The sequence below is a fragment of the Juglans microcarpa x Juglans regia genome, chromosome 2S (assembly GCF_004785595.1).
Source record: "Juglans microcarpa x Juglans regia isolate MS1-56 chromosome 2S, Jm3101_v1.0, whole genome shotgun sequence".
Classification (NCBI taxonomy): Eukaryota; Viridiplantae; Streptophyta; class Magnoliopsida; order Fagales; family Juglandaceae; genus Juglans; species Juglans microcarpa x Juglans regia.
In genome coordinates, this window is record NC_054597.1 from 14,809,037 (window position 1) to 14,833,200 (window position 24,164).

Here is a 24,164-nt window from a genome sequence, read left to right on the forward strand (position 1 = left end):
TCAAGGATAAAATGGTCATTTTTCCACATGTAAAGGATAAAATAGTAATTTTACTCAAAGTTTTCTCTTTCCACATTTTTAATTGTTAGTCATTAAAGTTTTAACTTTTAGAATACCCTCTATCAGTTCCTCGTTTTTTGCACTTTAATCTCGTAGAACGTGACGATCGAGGTAAGTTAGCTCTTAACTTACTATCAGTTTACTGTGTATGTGTGATGGGTAAGAGAACTACAATTTATGTTCGTGTGTTGTTATATATGCCATGTCATCACATGTTTATCTATTACACGAATTATTCTGTCACAAAATATTTATCTGTTATACAATATATTTTGCCCCATGTTACTATATGTTGCAAGTATGCCACATTACGTATGCTATATGTTACATGTATGTCATGTCACGTAATATTCACTGTCACATGTTATACAATGTTACGAAATATTGTCTGTTACATGTTATGTCAAGTTACGAAATATTGTCTGCTACATGTATGCCATGTTATGAAATGTTGTCTGTTACACTTTATGTCATGTCTATCGTCTTACGTTCATGTCACGTTACGTTACGTCAGGACTTCCGTCCTTTATGTCACGTTCATGTCACGTCACGTTACGAAATGTCATATATACAGTTAAGTTATTCACGTCAATCACGACCCTAAGCGCTATGATGGGGTAATATCCTAGTGAAACTCCTTTGTTCACGCCGGAGTGTCTAAATAGGTGTGAAATTCCCTAGGTTGACGAAGTACAGTCAACAGATTGCGAATGAGGCCTAACTAACTGATCATCGGAGAGCGCCAGGCACTAACGCCGATGGAGCCACACATTATGTTACGTTTATCAACAGCAAGTGTGGCACAAACAATTCATGGGGCCACAACAACTGTGGAGCATGAAGTATGGGGCCACAACAACTATGAAGTACGTATTAACCCACTCACAGCTGGTATAGACACCTGTGTTGTGATGCGGTAATCGGCATGGACACATGGCTCAAGGGGACCCGTGTAGCACCCGTATGGTCACTTTATTAATTAAGTTCATTGAATAAGATTCCAAGTTCATGTATTTCACATTGAAGTCATGTTTCACGTCATGTTACGTTTAAGTTTACGTTCATGCCAAGTTTCAAGTTCATGCCAATCATGGTAACCCCAGGAGACAAGAATATATTTCAAGTTCATGTTTATGTCATGTTATGTTCAAGTTCATGTCATGTTCAAGTTTACGTTCACGTTATGTCATGTTCATGTTCACGTTATGTTCCAAATTCACATTAATGCTATGTCATGCTCAGGTTCATGTTATGTTCAAGTTCACATTCATGTTATGTCATATTCACGTTCACGTTATGTTCCAAGTTTACATTTATGTTATGTCATGCTCAGGTTCATGTTATGTTCAAGCTCATGTTCAAATTATGTATATTCACGTTCATGCTATGTTAAAGTTCATGTTCATGCTATGTTGCTAGTCCATGTTATGTTTTAAGTTCACATACATGACATGTCACGTCAAGCTAAGTTTCAATTTCAGTTCAAGTTATGTCATTTATGCCATGTTGTATATCAAGTTATGCTATGCTTATTTATGACTTTGATTATGCATTCATGTTTTTACTGCCATGCATGCATCATTACCATGTGTGGAAGTTCCTGTTAACTTGTTAAGATTTGTAATCAAATCTCACCGTGGTAGTCCCAACTACCATTTCCCCCGAATGGTAGGCGATGTGTCAGGATCAGAGCAGGGAGCAGACACTAGCAGACTGGAGGAGGTTGACTAGACGCCGTAGACGCAGCACAGAGCTTGCAACCTCCATAGTTCGATCTTTAAATAGTATTCCGGCATCGTTAGTCAAGTTACGCGAGTTACTCAACGAACTAGCCCAATAGTATATTTTGGCAATGTAATTATGGAGCCATGTCTTCATTGTTTTGAGATTACAGTCTTCTGAGACCCGTGTGGTATGTGGATGTTTTAAGTATGCATGGTTTATATTTTAAGTATTTGGGATATTTTAAGTTTGGTGCATAGTATTGCTAAAAAAAAAAAATTATCCGCTGCGAATATTGCATGATGCTAGATGCATGTTAGGAACATTGCATCTTATATGTCATGAACGAGGGCAGATAACCTTGTGTTGCATGTCCCGATGCTTCGGATGTCCGTCCGATCCCAAGCGGAATCTGCTGGCGTCACATTTCTGGTCCTCACCTGTAAACAGAAATGTCAAATGGCAACCTCCACCTCAGTTCTCATATAAGGTAAATTGGGATGCCGGATTTGAGGAGTCTACATTGAAGATGGGAGCTGGTATCGAAATAAGGGATTGTGAAAGGGAAGTCATTGCTGCTATGTGTATGCCAAGGAAAGCTATCAAAAATGCAGTGATGGCTGAAGCTACTTCTCTTTGGAGAGCTATAGTATTATGTGAGGAAATTGGTATTGATACAGTTGTTTTGGAAGGGGATGCAATGAAGATTATCAAGGAAGTGCAATCCAGAGATGAGAATTGTGCTTGGTATAGTCAAGTCATTGAAGATATAAAGACGAAATGTAGAAATGGACAGAGATAGCTACTGCAATTCACCCCTAGAGATTGCAATGTGGTTGCACATGTTGGGTTTATGCTCCTTTGGAGTCCCACATAGTATATTTTCTTCTCTGGGCCTAGTGGTTTTTCTCCTGTTTTTGAAGTTTCCAAATAAATTCTTGTGTTATTATTATTTCTTTGTTTTTCTTCATATTTCACCAAAAAGTGGATCCTGGGGGTGAATTTGGGAGGTCCAAATTCCTAACAAGTGGTATCAGAGCCACTAGGTTCTTTTTTTGTGGGTGGAGCTTTGGTATGGTAGTGTGGATACGTACAGTCTAAGGAGGTTCTGTTTAGGAGATTGGTATTTAAGTGGTCCAGTGTGACCCTCTAATATTTCCTGGGAACCTTGAAGTTTTGTCTAGGAAAGACTAAGGAACTTACTTAGTGAGTACCATTCATTTCTACGGTAAAATTCATCGAAGCAATGTCAGGAAGTAAGGCTACAAATCCTATCAGATTTGAGGTGGAGAAATTTGATGGGAGAATCAATTTTGGCTTGTGGCAAGTTCAAGTCAATGATATTATGATTCAATCAGGATTACATAAGGCGTTGAAGGGCAGACCAATCCCTGAAGTCAGCAGTGATACTAGCGTGACTGATAAAATAAATAGCAGATCTGTAATGAGCGATGAAGATTGAGAGGATCTGGATTTGAGAGCAGCAAGTGCGATACGTCTGTGCCTGGCCAAGAATGTTCTTGCAAATGTGCATAGAATATCTACGGCAAAGGAACTCTGGGAAAAGCTCGAAGAGTTGTATCAGACGAAGGGCTTCTCGAATCGGGTGTACCTGAAAGAGCAGTTTCATACACTGCATATGAGTAAAGGTACAACTATTTCAGATCATTTAAGTGTTCTCAATGGCATTGTCTCTGAGCTAGAATCTATTGGAGTTAAAATTGATGATGAGGATCAAGCCTTGAGACTCATCTGGTCTCTTCCACCTTCCTATGAGCATATGAAACCTATTTTGATACATGAGAATGAGAAAATAATTTTTTCAGAGGTTACCAGTAAACTCTTTTCTGAAGAGAGAAAACTAGGTGGTGGAAGAAATGGTCCACCTGAGAACTTAGCATTGGTAGTAGCTGATAATGGGAAGAAGAAGAACTCTATGAAAATGAAAATAGTCTGCTGAGAGTATGGACAATTTGGGCACGTCAAGAAAAATTGTCCAAGAGCAGGAGCAGGTTCGGCAAGTAGCTCCAAGTCATTAAATGGAGATACTGGTAATAAAACTAACGTTGTGTCTCTCTCCAAGGAAGACGATGTCTTTTGAAAAGGGACATGTACATCCTCATGGCATGCCGCTAATTCTCAAAGTTGTTATGATAGAGGATGTGTTAATGTTAGCGGGTTCACAAGTTTGCACACAAGCATTGATTTGGCAGTAATGCAGGGTGTGTGGTGAAAATTTTTGTCGATGGCTGATGAACTTCCAGGAAAGCCAAACTTGGAAGTTGCACCATAATTTTTCAACAAGGTTATTTTCGACATGGACCAAAATTGAAATGCTTGGAATTGGTTTATTCTGAATGGGTATACTTTTATGGTGGAGCATGATAGCAGAAGCTATGAAAATCTTCATTGCGGTAGAGCGTGGATGTGGGATCGGCCAAATTCGCAAGGTGGAGATTGTTGGGTTTATGCTCCTTTGGAGTCTCACATCGGTGAGGAGTGATGGAGGAGCCAAGGCCCATGACCTATAAATAAGAGGGCTTAGCCTCTAGATAAAGTACATTAAGTCATAAGCTTAATTAATAACTTGTGACTCTAAGAAAAGTCCTCTATTAGCCTTTTCTTGTAAAAAGGAAAGATGTGAGAGTTAAAGTTTTACTAGTGGGGAAGCTTTGTGGGTGTCATTTGGGGTGAGAAGAAAAATTATGTGATTGTATTAATTTTTCACATAGTATATTTTCTTCTTTGGGTCTGGTGGTTTTTTTCCTATTTTTAGAGTTTCCACGTAAATTATTGTGTTGTTATTATTTCTCTATTTTTCTTCATATTTCACCAAAAAGTGAATCCTGAGAGTGAATTTGGGAGGTCCAAATTCCTAACAGCATATAAGCTTGCTAAGTTTGCACTTCAATGTGAAGAGGAGAAAAACTCTTGGAGAAAAACTTTGTATATGTGCTAGTGATGAATGAGTATGTGGCATTTGTTTTTTTTTTTTTTAAAAAAAAAAAAGGGTGACCAAGACAGATTTGGGTTTGTGTTTACTCGAGCAAAGAATAAAGTTATCAAGGACAAGTGGACAAACAAATAGCTGTAGCCAAACGGCGGGATTAAAAGAAATCAGGAGGGTAGCCCGCTAGGGTTTCAAGTTAGAGCACACCCCCTATAAAAACTTCACTATCTGTCTTTCCGTCTCTCACCCTCTTTTTATTTTCTCACCTCTGCTCTCTGATTTTCTATCATATTTCTTCTCTGTATCTCACTGAGCGTGCGTAGATTTATGAACGTGATGAAAGTAATGGACGGGTGATGATCAATTTCATATGATCAACAACTCCTCGCTACGTTCTTTCTGATTCTTGGTCTGTTAAACGATCTACAGTTATTTCTCTCTTGGATTTACTTTTTTCGATGTTTTGAAGCTGTTTTTGTTAGCATCATCAAGATGATGAATTCAGAAAAAATCTTAGGACACCTTCTGAAACAGCACGAGCGTGCTGTTTATGAGAAAGATTTTTATGTTTTCTGATAATTTGATGCTGATAATCAATCGTATTGATTAATTTTTTGTTTGTTTTCGCTATTTTCTAGCTATTTTTCTTCTTGTTTCGGGAATAAAAAACGTTGTGCATGTTTTCTTTAACGATTCCTCCATTTTGTAAATTATTTAGAAATCCTTCCGATGGAACTTACAACTCGCTTATTATCTGTATTTTGGGGTGATGAAACTTGATTATGGTTAATTGATAAAGAGATGTCTCTTTTGGATCTGGCTATGGAGTTTTTGTGTATTTTTGTTAAAATTGGGCTAGTTTTGTGTACGGAAGGTCTGTGATAACAATGTTTATTTCGTTAAAATGTGCTTGGCAACAAGAACATGTAGTTTCGCTCTTGCCCGAATTTCAACTTCCTTTTTACACAAATCATCTAGCAAACATACTTCACAGTTAATACGCGCATCATTCTCTGTATCGAATGTGCTAATATTAGAAGTGAAAATCGAAAGGAATGCGTTATTCTTCAATGTCACGCAAAATCTTAATATGTTGATAACCATAGACATTGGACGTTAATTCAATCATTAGGGAAAAAGAGAATAAAATGATTCAAATCAACACTGGCTTTAAGTTGTAAAATCTTGCCAATTAGCTACGGATTAAAGAACAAATTTGTTTTCATTCGGTCATTAAGCCTTCCCAAAAAGTCTCACCGGTACCCCAAGCACCAAACCTTGACAAATATCACAATTTGATCAGTGGCGGAACTACCTAATTGACCCCAATTTTTTTTTTATAATTAATAAATTTCCCCTTAATTCCCTTCCATCCCCCCACCAAAAAAAAAAATCTGCATGTATAAATAAATGTGTCAATTTTTTCCTATATGACTAGGGTTGTAATCGGTCTAATATGAGTCACGGGCCAAAATTGAAAATTTAGGTCAATCTTTTTTTCAGTTTGGACTGTTAGCTATCAATCCAATCCAGTTCATATGAGTTAGATATTTTTTTTTTCTTTTTTTTTTCAAAAAAAGCACACTCTGAGACCGGACCAAAAATTGAATTTTGGAGACACCATGAACCGGGACCGAATATGGTGAATTCAGTTCAATTCAGTCCGGACCAAAAAAGTTTCACACATATGGCCCAACATTTTATTTAGTTTTTTATATATCATATAGTTTTTATAATGTGGCCCCTTCAAAACTAATTTTTTTGCCCCCAAGAGTTCTTTCAATTTGATGAGTAAATTCTAAAAAACTTAAAATCTTAGATTTATGAGAATAATAAACTTATTAAGCTTCTTAATATGAATCTAAAGTGAAATAAATACTAGAAAGATCATTTAAAGTTGATATTTTGTTTGAAAAAATAGTTGAAAACTTTTATTGTTTAGATTTCATTAAAAAAATTTTGAGATCTCAATTGCAGCATTATATTCTTCAACAAAATATCCATATTTTATATGAAATTTGTATAAATAGCTTACGTGGTTGAATATGGTTGTTTGGGCATTGATATGATACTTGAATGTTCATTCATAATTAAATAATAAAAAAAGCATACAAAATATAAATAAAAAAAGGAAAACAAACATGAATTTTCGTGGTTCGGCATAAAATATGACATCCACGGGCCGTTTTGTGGGCAAAATCTACTACATTTGGTGATTGTACAATTTCTTATAATCTCGTATAATTCTCAAGATGGGGAAAATAGGATTTAGCAGAGAGGTGAAGAAGAAGTCGTCCTTGTAGAAATCTAGAGAGAGAGTTTGAAGATTATTGGAGTATAGCCTCAAAAATAGAAGATATGGAATTAAATTCAAAATATGAAAATGGCAAAATAGAGAATGAGCCTTGCAATTATTATCTGTTATTTTTTGTTACTAATTTCATTTCTGTATAAGTACATGTAAAGCACTTGTATCAATTCAATTTAGTCCATTCAATACAATATACGATAGTTTTTCATCCTTTTCTCTTTGTTTTCTAGTTTTTCATTTTTTTTATCTTTCATTTGTCAAGTTCTCAACATGGTAAGAATTTAAAAATTTCACAAATGTTTCTGGAGCTTGATCTTTCTACATTACAAATCTTCTCTCAAGATCTTGTTGTAATTCTTCATACTGTTCTGTAAAATCTGTGTTTTCTTTACAATTCTTGAAATGGCCTCTGTAAGTTCTACAACTTCTCCAAACAACAATCTATCATATGATTCTTCCGGTCCTTATTACCTCCATCCCATTGATAACCCAAGTGCTCTTCTAGTCTCGGAGATCTTCAATGGAGACAATTATGTTGCCTGGAGCCAATCAATTGTTATAGCATTGATAGTTAAGAATAAAGTTGCAATTCTTGATGGTTTGATTACTTCACCTCCTACAACTCAAACTGTTGCACACACAGCTTGGTTACTTGCAAACAATTTAGTGCTTTCTTGGTTGATTAACTCCATTTCCAAGTTGATCAAAAACAATTTGTTGTATGCCACTTCAGCTTTGGATCTTTGGAATGAATTGAAGACTCGGTATTTGAGGAGTGATGGGCCAAGAGTGTTTCATCTTGAGAAATCCGTGAGTTGCATAAATCAAGGTTCTTCTTCAATCACCGAATATTTCAATGCATTCAAAACACTTTGGGATGAATATGTAAGCTATCGTCCATTTCCTACTTGTACATGTGGGAAAATGTCATCTTATACATTTAATCTTTTCACTTTCTTGCTGCAAAGACAACAATCTGATTATGTTTTGAAGTTTCTTGTTGGCTTGAATGACTCGTATGCTTCTGTTAGAAGCCAACTACTTCTTGTTGTCCCATTACCAACTATAACCAAAGTGTTTTCTCTGTTGCTTCAAGAAGAGAGTCAAAGATAGCTTAGCAATCAGTTCCTACTGAAACACATGCATTGATGGTAAAGCAATCGAATCCAACAACTTCTTCCTATCGGTTCTCAAAAGAAAAATCCAAGTAAGCTTCACTTCATTGCACACATTGTGCATACAATGGACAAACTATTGAAAAATACTTTCAACTTCATGGTTATCTCCCTGGGTGGGCTGGACCAAAAGGGAAACGAAATTACTCTGCTCATAATGTCATTTCAATTGAGGTCTACAATCAAACCAATAATGAGGAACCAAGGTTTTCTTTAATTGCTGAAGAGATTAATAAACTCATAGCTCTTGCCAATACTTCTCAGTCTTCTACAAATGTTCAAAATATCCCTTCAACTTGCAATCTTGTTACATCTTCAAATTTCTCTGGTAATGTCTCTTATAATCCTACTTCATTTACTCAAAAATCTAATTGTCATTGGATTCTCGACACTGGTGCAACAAATCATATGATCTGTTCAACACTTTTATACTGCTTTCCTTCCAAAAATATTAATACCTCAATAAACCTACCTAATGGTCAAAAAGTTCCAACCACTCATATTGGCACAATCTGTCTTTCTAATCAAATATTTTTATCAAATGTACTATGTGTACCTTCTTTTTCTGTCAATCTTTTATCTTTTTCTAAGCTCACTAAATGTTCTAATCTTTGCTTATCCTTTTCTCATTCTCACTGCCTTTTACAGGACCAATCCCTAAAGAAGATAATTGGGATTGCATTTGAGAAACACGGGCTCTACATTTTACAACAAGCTGATCCTAAGGATTCTTCCTGCAACACATTTCAGTCTAACTCAGCCACTTTTGCTTCTGTTTGTCTCACAAAATTCTCTAGATATCTGGCATTACAGATTTGGACATGCATCCCCTTCTAGATTGCTTCTCCTCAAGCAATTAGATCCCTCTATCTCTATCAATTATCAAAGTGTTTGTGATGTATGTCCATTAGCAAAAACAAAGAAAGTTACCCTTTATTGTATCTCATACCAATTCTAATAGAAATTTTGATTGGATACATTGTGATGTATGGAGTCCATTTGCAACAGTTTCTTACTCAGGTTTTAAATTCTTCTTAATAATTGTTGATAATTTTACAAGATGTACTTGAGTTTATATGCTTAAAACCAAGTCTAAAGTTTCGTTTACACTCAAGAATTTTTGCAACATGATAAAAACTCAGTTTAACACACCAATCAAAATAGTAAGGTCTGATAATGGACCAGAATTTTTCATCAATGATTTTTATCATGAAAATGGAATTTTACACCAAAGAAGTTGTGTAGAAACTCCACAACAAAATTGAGTAGCTGAAAGGAAACATCAACACTTAATTAGCACAACTAGAGCCTTAATGTTTCAAGCTAATATCCCCTTGCCTTTTTGGAGTGATTGTGTGCTAGCTGCTGCTCATATAATAAATAGAATTCACACCCCACTTCTCAATAATAAAACACCTTATGAAATGTTGTATAACAAAATACCAAAATTTTCTCATTTATAGGTTTTTGGTTGCCTTTGTTTGGCATCTACATTGCAACATCACAGACAAAAATTCAATCCAAGAGTTACAAAATGTGTCTTCTTTGGATATCCATCTGATATCAAAGGTTATAAAGTCATGGATCTCAATAGCAATAAAATTTTCATTTCACGAAATGTTACATTTCATGAAAATATTTTCTCATTCAAAGCGATCCCCACAGATTCTCATACTCATTCCTTTTTGTTTCTAGTCTCATAAGATTCATATAGTACATACTACTATTCTAAAATCTCAGCAGTTATTCCTAATCAGAGTGATTTAACTCTGTCTATCAATGAATCTATACCAAACATTGATCCAAATATCTCCATGACTCATGATCAATCTAACAATAGTCCAAATAGAAGAAAATCTTCTCGAGTTAGACAAAAACTCAATTTTTTGTAGGACTACTATTGCAACAATGTTTCTTCAACTGCAACACCTCTCACTTCTTCTAAACGTGGTTCTAAAGGTAATCCATATCATATCTCATCTTTCTTTTCTACTAGTAGACTATCTAATTCACATAGAGATTTTCTTGCTTCAATTTCAAACTGTTCAGAACCTAAATCCTATAAACAAGCTGCACAATTTTCTGAATGGCAAAAAGCTATGAAAAATGAAATTGATACTTTGGCGTTAAACAAAACTTGGAACCTTGTTACTCTACCTAAAAATAAATAGACTATTGGTTGTATATGGGTATTCAGAGTAAAATATAAAGCTGATGGAAGCATAGAAAGGCACAAAGCTAGATTAGTGGCAAAGGGCTATAATCAACAAGAGAGTTTGGATTTCTTTGATACATTTTCTCATGTGGCAAAGGTGACTTCTATTAAAATATGACTTGCTATAGTTGCAATTAAGAACTGGCATCTTCATCAATTGGATGTAAACAACGCATTCGTACATGGTGATTTATAAGAAGAAGTTTACATGGAGCTGCCCCCTGGAATGCCTAATCTAGAAAATAAGGTTTTTCATCTTTTGAAAAGCCTTTATGGCCTCAAGCAGGCATCTAGAAAATGGTTTGAAAAACTGTCCACTGCCCTCATTAGCTATGGTTTCACTCAAGGAACCTCTGATTGCTCTATTTTTATAAAAAAATCCACAACATCCTTCATGGCATTGCTGGTATATGTTGATGATGTGTTGCTAGCTAGTGATAGCTTACAGGAAATTTAACTCCTAAAAGAGTTCAGGAAATTCAAAGAGATGAAGGCTACCTGTCCATGAGTGACCTCCTCCCATTTTTATTAAAAAAACCCTCACTTATGTCGAAAGAATACCGTGGAACCAAATAAAAACATCAAAACCCTCCCAAAATACCCACTAGCCCAAATTTTATTAGAAAACAACAAAACAAATACCAACCAAAACCTAAGCTAAACACATCCTCAAGCTCTAATATGCGACAAGATTAAATTAAAAGAGTTTCCGCATTATCAATTCACTGTAAAGATTTAGGGCCACTAAAATATTTCCTTGGCTTGGAAATAACAAGATCAAAAGCAGGCATTTCTCTTTGCCAAAGGAAATATGCATTGGATATTCTTCAAGACATGGGAATAATTGGTACAAAGCATGTTGCCTTTTCAATGGAGACCAACTTTAAACTCACAGCTACTGATTCTAATTTGTATGAAGTTCCATCAGTCTATAGAAGACTCATTGGGAGGCTCCTATACTTAACACTTACAAGACTAGAGCTTGCATATCCAGTTCCAGTCCTCAGCCAATTCCTTGCTAAGCCTGTTGTGAGTCATTATCTAGCAGCAGTTAGAGTGTTAAGGTACTTGAAAGCCACTCCAGGTTAGGGATTGTTTTTCTCGGCATCTTCAAAATTACAACTCAAGGCATTTTTAGATAGTGATTAGGTAGGGTGCGTTGATACAAGGAGAAGTGTCACAGGGTTTGCAGTGTTTTTGGGAGACTCATTGATCTCATGGAAGTCCAAAAAGCAAGTAACTATAAGTCGATCCTCTGCTGAAGCAGAGTATTGAGCCCTTGCAGCCACAACATGTGAAGTTCAATGGTTGATTTATGCACTACAGGATTTACAAATCACCATTCTCAGCCAACTTTAATGTATACTGATAGCAAGTCTGCAATGTCCATAGCCTCATATCCAGTTCAGAATGAAAGAACCAAACATATTCAAATCGATTGCCATTTAGTTAGTGAAAAACTACAGCAAAACCTCATCAAATTATTTTACATTCCATCTCAACTACAGTTGGCAGACATCCTTACAAAACCACTTAGTTCTTTACCTTTTCATCACACTCTTCGCAAGATGATCATTCTTAATGTTCATGTTCATCTTGAGATGGGGGAGGGTGTTGGAGTATAGCCTCAAAAATAGAAGATATGGAATTAAAGTCGAAATATGAAAAGGGCAAAATAGAGAATGAGCATTGACAGTTATTATCTGTTATTTTATGTTACTAGTTTCATTTCTGTATAAGTACATGTAAAGCACTTGTATCAATTCAATTTAGTCCATTCAATACAATATACGATAGTTTTTCATCCTCTTCTCTGTTTTCTAGTTTTCAGTTTTTCTATCTTTCATTTGTCAAGTTCTTAACAAAGATAATGAATCATTCCTTTTAGTTTGTAGAGAAGTCTCTTCAAGAGTTGTTATATCCCCTCCTTTTATAGAGGCCGCCTGCCTCATTTGGAGTAGCTAAGTCCTACATGTCTTATGTCGCTTTCACATTTTTGTATGTCTATCAATCATTTTGAGCTTTATCTCTTCATTGTCTCATCTCTTCCTTTTATTCTTTGCACTTTTGGATATTCCTCTCTCTCTCTCTTTTTCCTGCTAGAGTGTGGTGAGGGCTTGAGGTGCTCAAGTGATGGCGATAATACCTTGGCAATATAGAAGATCCGGTGTGCTTGAGCAAGTGCTCTAGGACGATCTGTTATGGCGAAGATAGGAAGCTGACTTCCTTATTGCTCAAGGGCGAGCATTGTTGCTTAGCACAGTCCTTTGTTGCTCGCCCATGATCCTTTGTTGTTGCTTGGATTGAGCATTGTTGCTCAACCCGATCTTCGCCCACAGTCCTTTGTTGTTGCTTGGGACGAGTGTGATTGCTAGCCTAAAGTCTCCTCGTTGTTCAAGTGAGTGCGACTGCTCGCTTGAAATCTACTCATTCTCAAGTGAACACAATTGCTCACCTTAAGGCTGCGTTTAAATGCTAAGGTGATGTAAAGCATTCTCATTAGCTTGACCAAATCCATCTTCAAAATTTAGCCAATATCACATTTTTTTACATTTGTTTATTCCATTTAAATTTAATCTCCGTATTGGATTATCCATTCACTCTCTATATAATAATAAAATATTATTAATTTAATATTTTTTTATTTAATTTATTTTTATCACATTTTTTAGTTCCACCAATTAAATGTTAATAATAAGTATATTATAATTAAATTAATATTTAAAAAATCATATTTTCAAAAGACATTTAATGCTAATAACAAAAACTATTTGATTAAACTCATCTAAAATTCTATCTGAATTTCTTAATTACAACCAAATAGTATTTTGCTTGAAGTGAGAAACTAGTATTTTAATGTTTGATGAACCAACATAGTCTTCTATCTTTGGCCAAGCATTGTAACTGAAATCCAAATTATTTTAGATATGCCCAACCCAATGTGGGGTCTTTTCGGCACAGATTATTCAAATTTTAGCTATCCTTCTTATATGGCCAAGTCAATGAGAATGCTCTTGACTTGAGTTGATATGTGAATAGTAGTGTTTTGTAGGTTCCATTAATATGTGTTTGAATGTATGAAGTAAATTGAGATGTATGTTTGAATGTATGACATAAGTTGAGATATGTTTAATTTTGTATGAAAAGTTGAAAAAGTAGTGGGTCTCATTAATAATTGGTTTGAGATTGCCTTTTCCAATTGTGTCCATTTCTTGTCCATCGTTCAGGCCGAGTTTCGAATGCTCACCAGTGGACCATTTTTGTTGCTTAGGGCGAGCTTGATACAGGCATATTAAGTGCCCCTATGGCTCGTTGATTTTTCATCTATACCTTTATCCGGGCTAAGTGCCCGCATGTCTGTCCATGCATTCCTTTTCGTAAAAACTTGAGGAATGCTTCGTGGATGTCTTGGTGTGGTTTTTTTTTTTTTTTTTTTTTTTTTTTTTTTTTTTTTTTTTTGTTTTATCTAGAACTCTATTCCTTCTCTCTCATTGTGATCTGCCGTTGAGTGCATTGCCTCATTTGTGTTGAATTAGTTTTCTTGGGTCATGCGACCTTTTGTTTTGAAAGTGATTTGTCAATCCCATAGATGGTATCAAAATGTTGATGCAGTTTTCGGTGGGGTCGGAGGCCAACAATATGATTAAATGACCCCAATAGTTATTTGTGCATTGATACGATATTTAGATGCTTATCTATGAAATAAATAATAAATAATTGGTGGACGATTCATATGTCGACGATTCTCGATAGTGTAAATAATTCTCGAAATTGAGCAAGTAGCAGGTAGTCAAGTTACGCTTGTTTAATTTTTAATTGAAGACAAGTTAAGTCATACCTTTTTACCAATTTACACTTGTGTTCAACAAGAAGTCAGCTATTTTTCAAAAGCCAAGGCAAAAAGGAAGACTTCTTCCATCTCCTGTCTGAGTCAGAAAAATCTTGCCTTCTGGATACTGGTAATTACATCCATACAGATTCTAACAAGTTCTCTTATCCTTCTAAATATTTGAGATATTCTAAAAAATACTATACAAAATAACAGATTTAAAGTTGTTTGATTTTTTGAATTAATACAAATCCGAGCCGAACTTCAATGAGTTGTATTATTTAATAACCGATCATGATTTTATATACATAAATCAAAATCAAATTCATTGTCTATCATAGACTACTTATAAAGAATAATTCTATTTATCATCCTCAAACACCACACACTACACCTATTTTAATTTTTTTTCCTATAACGAGTATGTGGTGTATGAATAATAAGTAGAACAACTCAATTAGTTTAACAATAAAATATGTAAAGTGTGTGGTGTAGAATGATAAATAACATCCCTCACTTATAAAATAGCCCAACCCTCGAGACAATCCATCGTGTTTAAAAACCATCTGTTTTTGGTGTCCCTACCTTTGGGTCTGAACTCAGGCTATAGACACAATCAAGGATACCAAGAGAGATCTATAAACTAGCAGCCCAGGTTTGGTTCTGAAAGCAACTATCACGTTCTCTGTGCCAAGAGCCACAGCAATGCAAGTAGAGGAAGAAAAAGACCGTCTGTTACAACATTATCTAACAAACATCCGGTATAATGCCAACCGAGCATCGTTCTGGCCATTATCCTCACCAAAAGAAAGACAGAAAGTTACCACCTTCGAGCTCAAGCGTATAAACCAAACAACGAAAAATTCTAGCATGTCTTCATATATACAATTTGTAATATCCACCAAAATACTGGGTCCTATCGACCTTCCAATATTATTCAACACTTGAAGAGAAACAAACACAATCATAATCGGCATTCTTCGTCATCATCGCCATAAATCGTCCCCATATTAACCACCACCACCAGATCCATATTTCTTGCCAAATACAATTAACTGCAACTTGTCATAACCAGCAAGAACACCAGCACCTGCAACAGCACGCAAAATGTTTGCACCAGCACCCTTGAAGAGTGATTTAGAACCCTCTTTCTTGACTATTTGCCTAAATGCATCCAAAGAGCTCTTATACTTGACAGCTTCTCCAGAGGTCATCATCATCCTTCTACGAACGGTATCAATGGGGTAAGAAGCCAATCCAGCATTTATGGTGATTCCCCATCCCAACAAGAAACTAGCAAGGAAACTATCCTGCAAACAACAAACATGGGCAGTGAACATAAAATATTACAGAAACTGAAACAATTAGGACATTGGACAAATGCAGAAAAAAAGATGCACAAGTCCAAAAGTTCGACACGGTAATTATGACACTCGCTCAATCTGAGTTGGAACAGTGTGGGCAAGGAAGACTAATTGGAGAATTCATAAGTGTGCCTCCTTCCAGTAATTAAAACATGATCAATCCCGAGAAAAGAGAATACAATGAGAGATTAGTTAGATCCCACAGAACCAGAAGAATGCTTAGAATGAGAATCCAACTTGGCACTTTTTGTGGACAAGAGTGCAAACTGAAACCCTTTTTTTTTTTTAAAGTTAAGAGGCAGGCACCAGTGCAAACTGCAACTTGAAAAGTGTAACATACCTGTAATCCACCAACAAGAACCACGGGTTTCAGAGAGTCATAGAGTCCAAAATAGAGCCCACGGTAAACTATAATTCCAACGCATGAGATTGTAAATCCGCGATAAAGCCCAGCAAGGCCATCAGATGCAAGGGTTTTCTTGTAAACATCAATCAAACCATTAAACTGCCTCTCACCACCACCCTTCTTCACAGACTTTGCGTCATTAGCCAGACGTGTTCGGGCATAGTCCAGGGAATAGACGAATAAAAGAGAGGAAGCACCAGCAGCACCTCCTGATGCCAAGTTACCAGCAAACCACTTCCAGTATCCGTCTTTGTCTTTCTTGAAGTTGAAGAGCTTCTTGAAGTAGTCCTTGAAAGCAAAGTTCAAGGCCTGGTATATGTGGAGGTTCACTATAAATTTCAAGCGAAGAGAATGAAAACAAAACAAAAGAGAAATAGTGAAACCTACAATCAACACTAAGTCACTAACATGAAAAAATGCAAGAAAAACATTTCGAGCAATAAAAAACCAAGAGAGAAAAAGATGACCTGAGTGGGGAAGTATCTGATAACATTTGCAGTGTTTCCTCTCCAAAGTGAAAGGACACCTTCTTCCCTAACAGTTCGGCCAAAGCAGTCCATAATTCCCTTATATGGTTCGCTTAATCGACCAGTCTTGATCATCTCATCCTGATTCTGAATTAGTAGTTTAACACGTTCAATAGGAGCAGCTGCTGTTTTGGAAACAGCAGCAGAAACTCCTCCCATGAGAAAATCTATAAGAAAACCTTTTGCTCCTTCCTCTTTTGGGGCTGGTACAAACACAGGAGACATGGATGAGAAATGTGCCAAGCCAGTGCCCCTGCAAACCAGCTGCAGAGAACTCTGCCAACCCCCATTGACATACACATCACAAGCACCATAAGTCCGAGAGTGCATGTTAGGGGAGAACCTAGAAATGAGGTAAGACTTCCCATGTATCTTTTGAAAAATTGACGGATGCTGCAATCCATCTGCCATGTTTGAGATTCAGTATGGTGACCTGCAAAGGAATAACATTATATATACACTGAAGAATGAATAACTAAACAGCTCCTTTAATTTACCATTATCAGCATCATTTTCTAATCACTCATGAACCTTTAATTAAATGTAGCTCCTTGGATCTCGTATTGGGTGAAGAAATAATCTAATAATTGCAATTTTGTTCTATGAATTCAATTAGGGGTGTAATCAGTCCAGTCTAGTCAGTCTTGGAGGAGAATTTCAGTCCGATCCGATGTTTCGGTCCACCAAAAGTCTGGACCGGACCAATAAGGACTTTGGACCGGACAGGATCGTTTTGGTTCGGTCCAGTCAGGTCCGGTGGGTCTTATCGGGGTATTTTGGTCTAGACCATATTTTCTTTTCTTTTTTTCAAGATTTTGGCAAAAGATTATATAAAATGAAAAAAAAAATCAAGTGAATGATATAATCTAAGTTGTCTAACTAAATATATGCTTAATTACTCAGATATTTTAATTAAGTATAATAAATTAATAATGCTAATAGTATGTGTACTACCAATAATTAATAGTTAATACTGTCTTAAAATTCTTAACCTAAAATATAATCTAAGCATAAATAATTAGGTTAGAAAAGAATCAAATAATTAGTTAGAAGAAAATTACATAATTACTTGCTTTTAATTTATATAACTACTTAAAAAATTATAAATATCATATGAAAAATTATTTAAAAACTTATATATTAAATTCAATCTGGTCCGGTCAAGGGTGAAAAAACCCCACCCCGAGACTGGACCGAAAACTCAATTTCTTCACTTTCTTGGACCGAGACCACCCGGTCTCTTAATCGGTCCGGTCCAGTTGGTTTTCTCTGTCCAAAGGAAGATCTTTACACCTCTAAATTCTATGACTTTAATAGTTGGAGTCGGGCTTTATAATGATTCTAAGGGACTCCAATTGTAACTTTTACTAGTAATTTAGATTATAAATGCAATGTGGTCAGCACTTTCTTTGAGTTGTTATAGCTGAATTGGTAACACCATATGAAAAAGTACTGTTTGATGCTGGCCTTGACAAGTACATCAGAAATTCGAGTGTGTGAGATTGTAATGAACCCGATCCCAGATTAGGTGGGTGAATTATGAGAAGGGTTACAACTATCACATCCTACTTTAGTTATTTACTAGGTAGAACCAAGCTTTATAATAATTCCCAAGAACTTTAATTGTAACCTTGACTAGTGAGTTAGAGAGTTAAGAAGTTATATGAGTGTAAAGTCTCAAATTAGTTCTTTACTGGGTGGAACTAGGCTTATAATAATCTCAAAAAACTCTAGTTGCAACCTTGACTGGTCCTTTTAGACTATAAGAACAAACGGCTGGCGTTTTTCTTTGATATTTTTCCCCTCAGAGAAATAAGGTGAAATCCCTATTCTATTCCTATGCTATGAAAGGAAAACCCATTACTTAAAGATCAATTTTCTTTAAAATGTATTCAAAGAAAAACTCTTTCTTATGAAAATATATGAACCAATGTTTTGAATACCGTACCGGACGCCGTACCGGCCAAGGCACTGGAATGAAATATTTCGGTATCGGTACCGTTTCGGGATAGTCGATATATGAATAAATTATATATATAAATATATATAAAAATTATATTCCAAAATAATAGTCTATATATAAATACATATATATATATATAAATTATAAATAGTCTAATCTGAATTAGGGTAAAAAATAAGCTTGTAGTTTGAAAAAACAAAAAAAAAAAAAAAACACAGGCCGAAATATCGGCCGGTACCGGCCGAAATATAGGCCGGTACAGGCCGAAATTTAGGCCGGTACAGGCCGAAATTTAGGCCTGTACGACCGGTACCGGCCGGTATTTTGGCCGGTACGGAACAGGTATAGTACCTGTACCGGCCGGACGGCCGAAACAAAAAATTTCAGCCGTACCGGCCAGTACGGTGTGAAATTTAAAACACTGATATGAACAACATACAAAAAAAAAATTGAAAACCATAATCAGGTGCATCCACAAAATGTAACTTAAAAAATATGTGAAGATTATGATCCTTAGCAATTATTCCAAGGCATCAGTCACAAACAAGTATCTATACAAAGGCGACCAACAAACCCAGCACAAGAAATATGTAACATAAATATATAACAAAAGAAAAGTGAAAAAGATCGAGCGGGAGAAGGGTGTTGGTTTTGTGCAAAGCCTTTGCCGCAGGAAGATATATTTATCATTTGAAAGGAAATGGCCCTTTTAAAGAGTTCTAAACCCTGTGCAACCTGATTAAAAGGCACTCCCACCCCCAGTAGTAGAGACTGAACAACCAAAAGTTTGTCAGAAATACACCTGAAGATGAGACAGACTGTTCATTCTGTTAAGGGAGGGGAGGCAAAATTGTAAAATGGTGGACCAAATAGGGGAGTAAACCAAAAGGCTCAGCTTTGCTGAAAATAGGTTGTAGAATGGACTAGAGATTTATGTTGTGTACTGCCAAAAACTGCAATTACAAGCTAGGAGCCAGATATAAAGAGAGGAGGGTTGAAATTTACCCATCATTTCCTTTTTTCAATTTATAGTAAAATGTATGCACATTAAAAGAATCAATATCAAAAGTCTTTCCTTGATGTGTTCAATAAGGGGTGCTAACTAGTAAGAAAACATATGCACAAGGATATCGTTTCCTGAACAGAGACACAAATCACAAGCAAGATCTTCCCATGCCCTTTTGCCTATGAAGGAATCATTCGTTCTTGCTGCCCAAGCAGGATTGAATTGGTGTTGGCTAGGTTGTAGTGGCATGGTAAAGAGAGCTGGTGCAGGCATTGGTTGATGGATGACAAGGATTAGGACGGGTTGGTTGAGTGCAAACTTTTTGTTCTATATGTTTCCATTATAGCAGAGGCTACTGGAGTCTTCACTGGGCTAGATTTAGAGTGCCACAGCAGGAATCGACGACCATTAAAAGGTGAATTTTTGTCCATTTGATGTGCCGTTCACTACCTCACATCATAATTACAAATGGCCCAGTTAGAGTTCTAAATAATATAGCTACAACCTATCTCCTGTTGGGAATAAAGGTACACCCTGCCCCTTTGGCTTCCCATGGCTCAAACCACCTCAGTCAAGCCACTGCTTATAGCCTCCTATAGTATAAGGACCTCACTGCCACTCCTTACAGCTTGCTACCATATATAAGTAGTAAAGCTCAAAACACTTGGAAGCCTGATTTGCATTGCAAGGATAAAATGAAAACCACATTATCTGCTAGAAGTTTTTCAGATAGTGTTTCTGCCTCTATAGCAATGCTATACAAGAGCAATACTGCATAAACTTACAAATACCAAAAACCTATTGCTTAACACATTGACCAACATCCTTCAATTACTTTCAATAGTCCCCCCCCCCCCCCCCCCCCCCCCCCCCCCCCCCCCCCATGAAATCAAACACCACAAATAATTACATTGTACATGTTGAAAGAAGAGATAAACCACAATTTAAATCACACATTAAAAAAGAGAGAATTCCAAAACTGAGAAAAATAAAACAATAGGTCCCATATTCCATAAACCTGAGCTTAATTAAGTATTTCATTTAATGATGATGGATTCTCACTTTTAAAGCATTCAAAAGCACATACAATGTCAAGACCCAAATTTCCTTTTCTTTCTTCTCTTTCGCAGCAGCCAAGCATATGGTACACAAAAAGGGTACCTATTTTAAGTTTAAAGCAAACCAAGAGGCAAATATTGTATGATATAAAGCATCAGAAAGCAATACAAATGAAAATGAAACCAACCGCAATCAATTCCAATTAAAATCATCATAAAGCAAAAGGGGAAAAAAATACATCAGCTAGGAAGTTTCTTCTTTCTGTCGCTCGATTTCCACAGTAAGAAACAGTCTATGAAGGAAAATGAGAGCAAAATCAAAACGATCCCACACAAGCACAACATAAAACACAATTTTCATTCAATAAATCTAACTGGCTTTTCGCTGCAACCAAACAGCGGTGAGAAAAATGAGAGCAAAATTGCAAAAATCAGCTCCGACCACAACACAAAACAAATTTCACAACCACATAAGTCCGGAAGTCACATCTCATAGAAAGTGAAAGCAACACGACAAAGATCACCTCTAAAGAAATACACAAAAATAGACAGGTACACAAGGTGGAAACGTTTCGTTTCCATTCCTTGGCTCAACTTTCTCGGCAGCCAAACGGTCTCAGCGAAGATGAAAGAGTCAAAGAAAGTGAAAGTATAGATCAGTGGAAGAAATCCTAACCCGAAGAGATCGCCGACGCAGAGAGAGAGTTGTAGGCAAAGATCTATCACAGACACAGTACCTACTGAGAGGGTGGGAAAATGGTAGGCGACAGAGATGAATGTATAAATGGGGAGCTCAAAGCAGCCATAGGGTTTGTCAAGGAATGAGGGATTTGACCTTGACTTAAGGTTGAAATCACACACGTGCCACTGAAACAGTGAAAGTCCTCCAGGGAGTAGGGGAAGGTCCTGAGAGAGTGGAGAGACACAGACGGTGATACCGTGAGCAAGAGGAAAGAGAGCCCCAGCACATGTAAAATTATTTTTCAAATTTTTTTTATATAAGATAATACATATGGCTCCTTAAATTATTTCATCTTCCAAATTATTCATTGTGACGATATTCTTTTAAAATTTTCAAAGAATAAAAAAGTGAAATAAATAAAAAAGAAAAATTCCACAACAGAATGTGAAATCGTCTATTATTCAAAAAGGTTAAATTGATAAAAAAAAAAAAAGATAAATTTTATTATTTATTTAAAACTTTAACTTCTCTTCACGTGTCGGCTAGACTCACCTCAACAAGTGAGTCTAATATGTTAAATATTTAATTAAATCCTGTGAAAATTTGGGCTGAGCAAAAACTCGACTCCGACGAACCAAAGTCAGAGTTTGAGATGTTATCGGACCAACTCCAACTCTGATTCGATCCGACTTCGACTTTATGCTCCGACTCCGAATCCAACTTTTCCCTCCGACATCAACTTCAATATTGTACATTTGTTAAAAAAAATATGTATTTATCTATATATTAATCACATATACTAGTATAATTTTATAGTTATATAAATAAAACTTATATAGTTAAATTCAATAATATAATAGTATGGGGTAATTATTATAAAATAAACTATAATATAAATTGACTAATAATAGTTTAGTATGTGTAAACATCATAATATTACTACTGTACATAATCAAGTATAGAAATAAGTTAGACGCTAGAATTGAAATAAGTCTAGTATAATAAATTAATAACACATAATATTAATTTACTAAAATATGATAACATGTAATTAGTTACTAGAAAGTCTAGTATATAATTAAGGTAGAAATAAGTTAGACACTAGTATAATATGTAATATTAATGTATAATAACACGTAATTAGACACTATAATATCAATCTACTATATAAATAAACTAGACACTAGTATAAAAATAATTAAAAAGTTAATAACACATAATATTAACTTACTAAAGTATAATAACATGTAATTAAACATTAGAAATAAGTTAGACACTAGCAACTGATATGGCATACATGGTAGTATCTGAATTTTAAACCTATGATTTTTTTACTTTGTTGTTGGGCTTCTACTATATTTACAGTTAATACTTTTTATAATTAAATATTTATTGTAAATACTGATGTGGAATGACCATTAACAGGGGCATCTTGTTGATCTTGTTCAAAGAATTTTGGTTATGTTTTTAGTAAACTTGAAATTTGAAAGCCCATAAAAAAGTCTTATTTAAAAATTGACTAAATATGAAGGTTAAAAAAAGTTCAAATCCGAATCCGCTCTGACAAATTAGAATTGGAGTCGGATTGAAGCTCGCATAAGTAAAAGCCGGAGTTTAGATTCGAATTCTAACAAAGTCGGACTCGTAGTTGGATTTAGGGGATTCCAAATCCGACTGGGTTGATGCTCACCCCTATGTAAAATTACTATTTATCTTAAATACTTAAGTTGATCAGAAGATGTCAAATTTATTATTAATTTATATCCTTCACGCAGCGTGATAGGCACGAGGAATTGGGTGATATTGTGTTTTTTTCTTTTCTTATTTAATCAGATTATATTGTGTTTCTAAGATATTCTAAGATTAGTTTGACTTTTTATAGAGAAATGATATTTTCAGTCATAATGTGCAAGTCTTGCATATTCTCTTTGAAAAAAGTAGATAAATCTGAAGCTCACATTAAAAAATATTTTTTTTAATCGTGAATTTCATTTTCTTTTTAAAGAAAGTACGCAGAACTTGCATTACTAAGACTATATCTAATATTACTCACAGATACATTACAATTTTTTTGATAATTTGGAAGTAATTGCTAAAATTGCTACAGCCGAAACCAATATTCTAGAAAGTGTGTTGGTCTTATTGGGCCCACAAATCTCTTAAGTCACCTTGAAAATGATTGAATTGGATAGCATTTGAGAGGTTCAGCCCACGATTTAGAGATAAGGAAAAACTGGGTTGAAACCCAAGAAATTTTATAATACAACACCTGAGCTCTAAATTTTTAAGGTCGAAAAGGTATTTTTATATGAGAGAACCCACAAAACCATGACTTTTTACAGCCATTTTAGTTTTGAACTTATTGTTAGGGGTGCTATCCCCACCAGGGGTAGCCCCTTCCCCTTCCCCTTCGCCACCCCCACATGGGCAGGAGGTGGGGTTTTCAGCCCTGCACCCCGCCCAAGTGCATATGACAAGCGCTCAGTTATGTAATGGTAGACCCCTCATCCGTCAGCTCCCCGCCTACTCAGGCTATGCATCGGGTCCGGTCTGAAAACCAGATATCCCACAGGATCTGGGCAATTAACCACTCGAATTATTACTATGCAGTTAAAATAAATTTTTAACTGCCCGAATCCAAACACGTGTCCGGTTTGGCCATGCAGTTACCAGTGAATGCACTATTTAAACAAAATTATGATTAGGTCAAGCCAAAACGTCCCAGCCTCCAGGTGATATCCTCACTCTCTCCCTTGCTCTCTCTGGCCAAAACCCTAAGCCATTTTCTCCCGCTCTTCAGTCTCGATCATCTCTCCCTCTCTTTAGAGTCATCAGCACAAACCCATCATGGTACGGTGTCCAGGTTCGTCGACGACCAACTCATAAAGATGAAGCT

At 35.8% G+C, this 24,164-nt stretch overlaps 1 protein-coding gene, 1 long non-coding RNA gene and 2 other non-coding genes across 6 annotated transcripts; 2 read left to right on the forward strand and 2 right to left on the reverse strand.

Annotated features, from left to right (window-relative positions):
• Positions 1 to 5,057: 5,057 nt before the first annotated feature.
• LOC121253733 lies at positions 5,058 to 5,142 on the forward strand. The gene has a single exon (XR_005938457.1). It is a non-coding gene; the product is annotated as a small nucleolar RNA R32/R81/Z41 (small nucleolar RNA).
• Positions 5,143 to 5,215: 73 nt separating this feature from the next.
• Positions 5,216 to 5,312, forward strand: LOC121253732. Its single transcript, XR_005938456.1, has one exon. It is a non-coding gene; the product is annotated as a small nucleolar RNA snoR31/Z110/Z27 (small nucleolar RNA).
• Positions 5,313 to 5,343: 31 nt separating this feature from the next.
• LOC121251764 lies at positions 5,344 to 23,624 on the reverse strand. The gene is made up of 3 exons (XR_005938103.1): positions 23,609 to 23,624; positions 20,327 to 20,332; positions 5,344 to 5,587 (listed from the first exon to the last, which is right to left on the reverse strand). It is a non-coding gene; the product is annotated as an uncharacterized LOC121251764 (long non-coding RNA).
• LOC121251763 (ADP,ATP carrier protein 3, mitochondrial-like) lies at positions 14,980 to 21,553 on the reverse strand. 3 transcript variants are annotated; one of them, XM_041151116.1, is made up of 6 exons: positions 21,263 to 21,538; positions 19,389 to 19,475; positions 19,248 to 19,293; positions 16,500 to 16,991; positions 15,967 to 16,341; positions 14,980 to 15,572 (listed from the first exon to the last, which is right to left on the reverse strand). In XM_041151116.1, the coding sequence occupies exons 4-6, from the start codon at positions 16,968 to 16,970 to the stop codon at positions 15,273 to 15,275; spliced, it is 1,146 nt and encodes a 381-aa protein (XP_041007050.1). In that variant the 5' UTR covers positions 16,971 to 16,991; positions 19,248 to 19,293; positions 19,389 to 19,475; positions 21,263 to 21,538; the 3' UTR covers positions 14,980 to 15,272. The 3 variants fall into 3 exon arrangements, with proteins under 3 accessions (XP_041007050.1, XP_041007049.1, XP_041007048.1); XM_041151115.1 differs by lacking the exon at positions 19,389 to 19,475; XM_041151114.1 differs by lacking the exons at positions 19,248 to 19,293; positions 19,389 to 19,475 and having other exon boundaries at positions 16,500 to 16,992; positions 21,263 to 21,553.
• Positions 23,625 to 24,164: the final 540 nt, after the last annotated feature.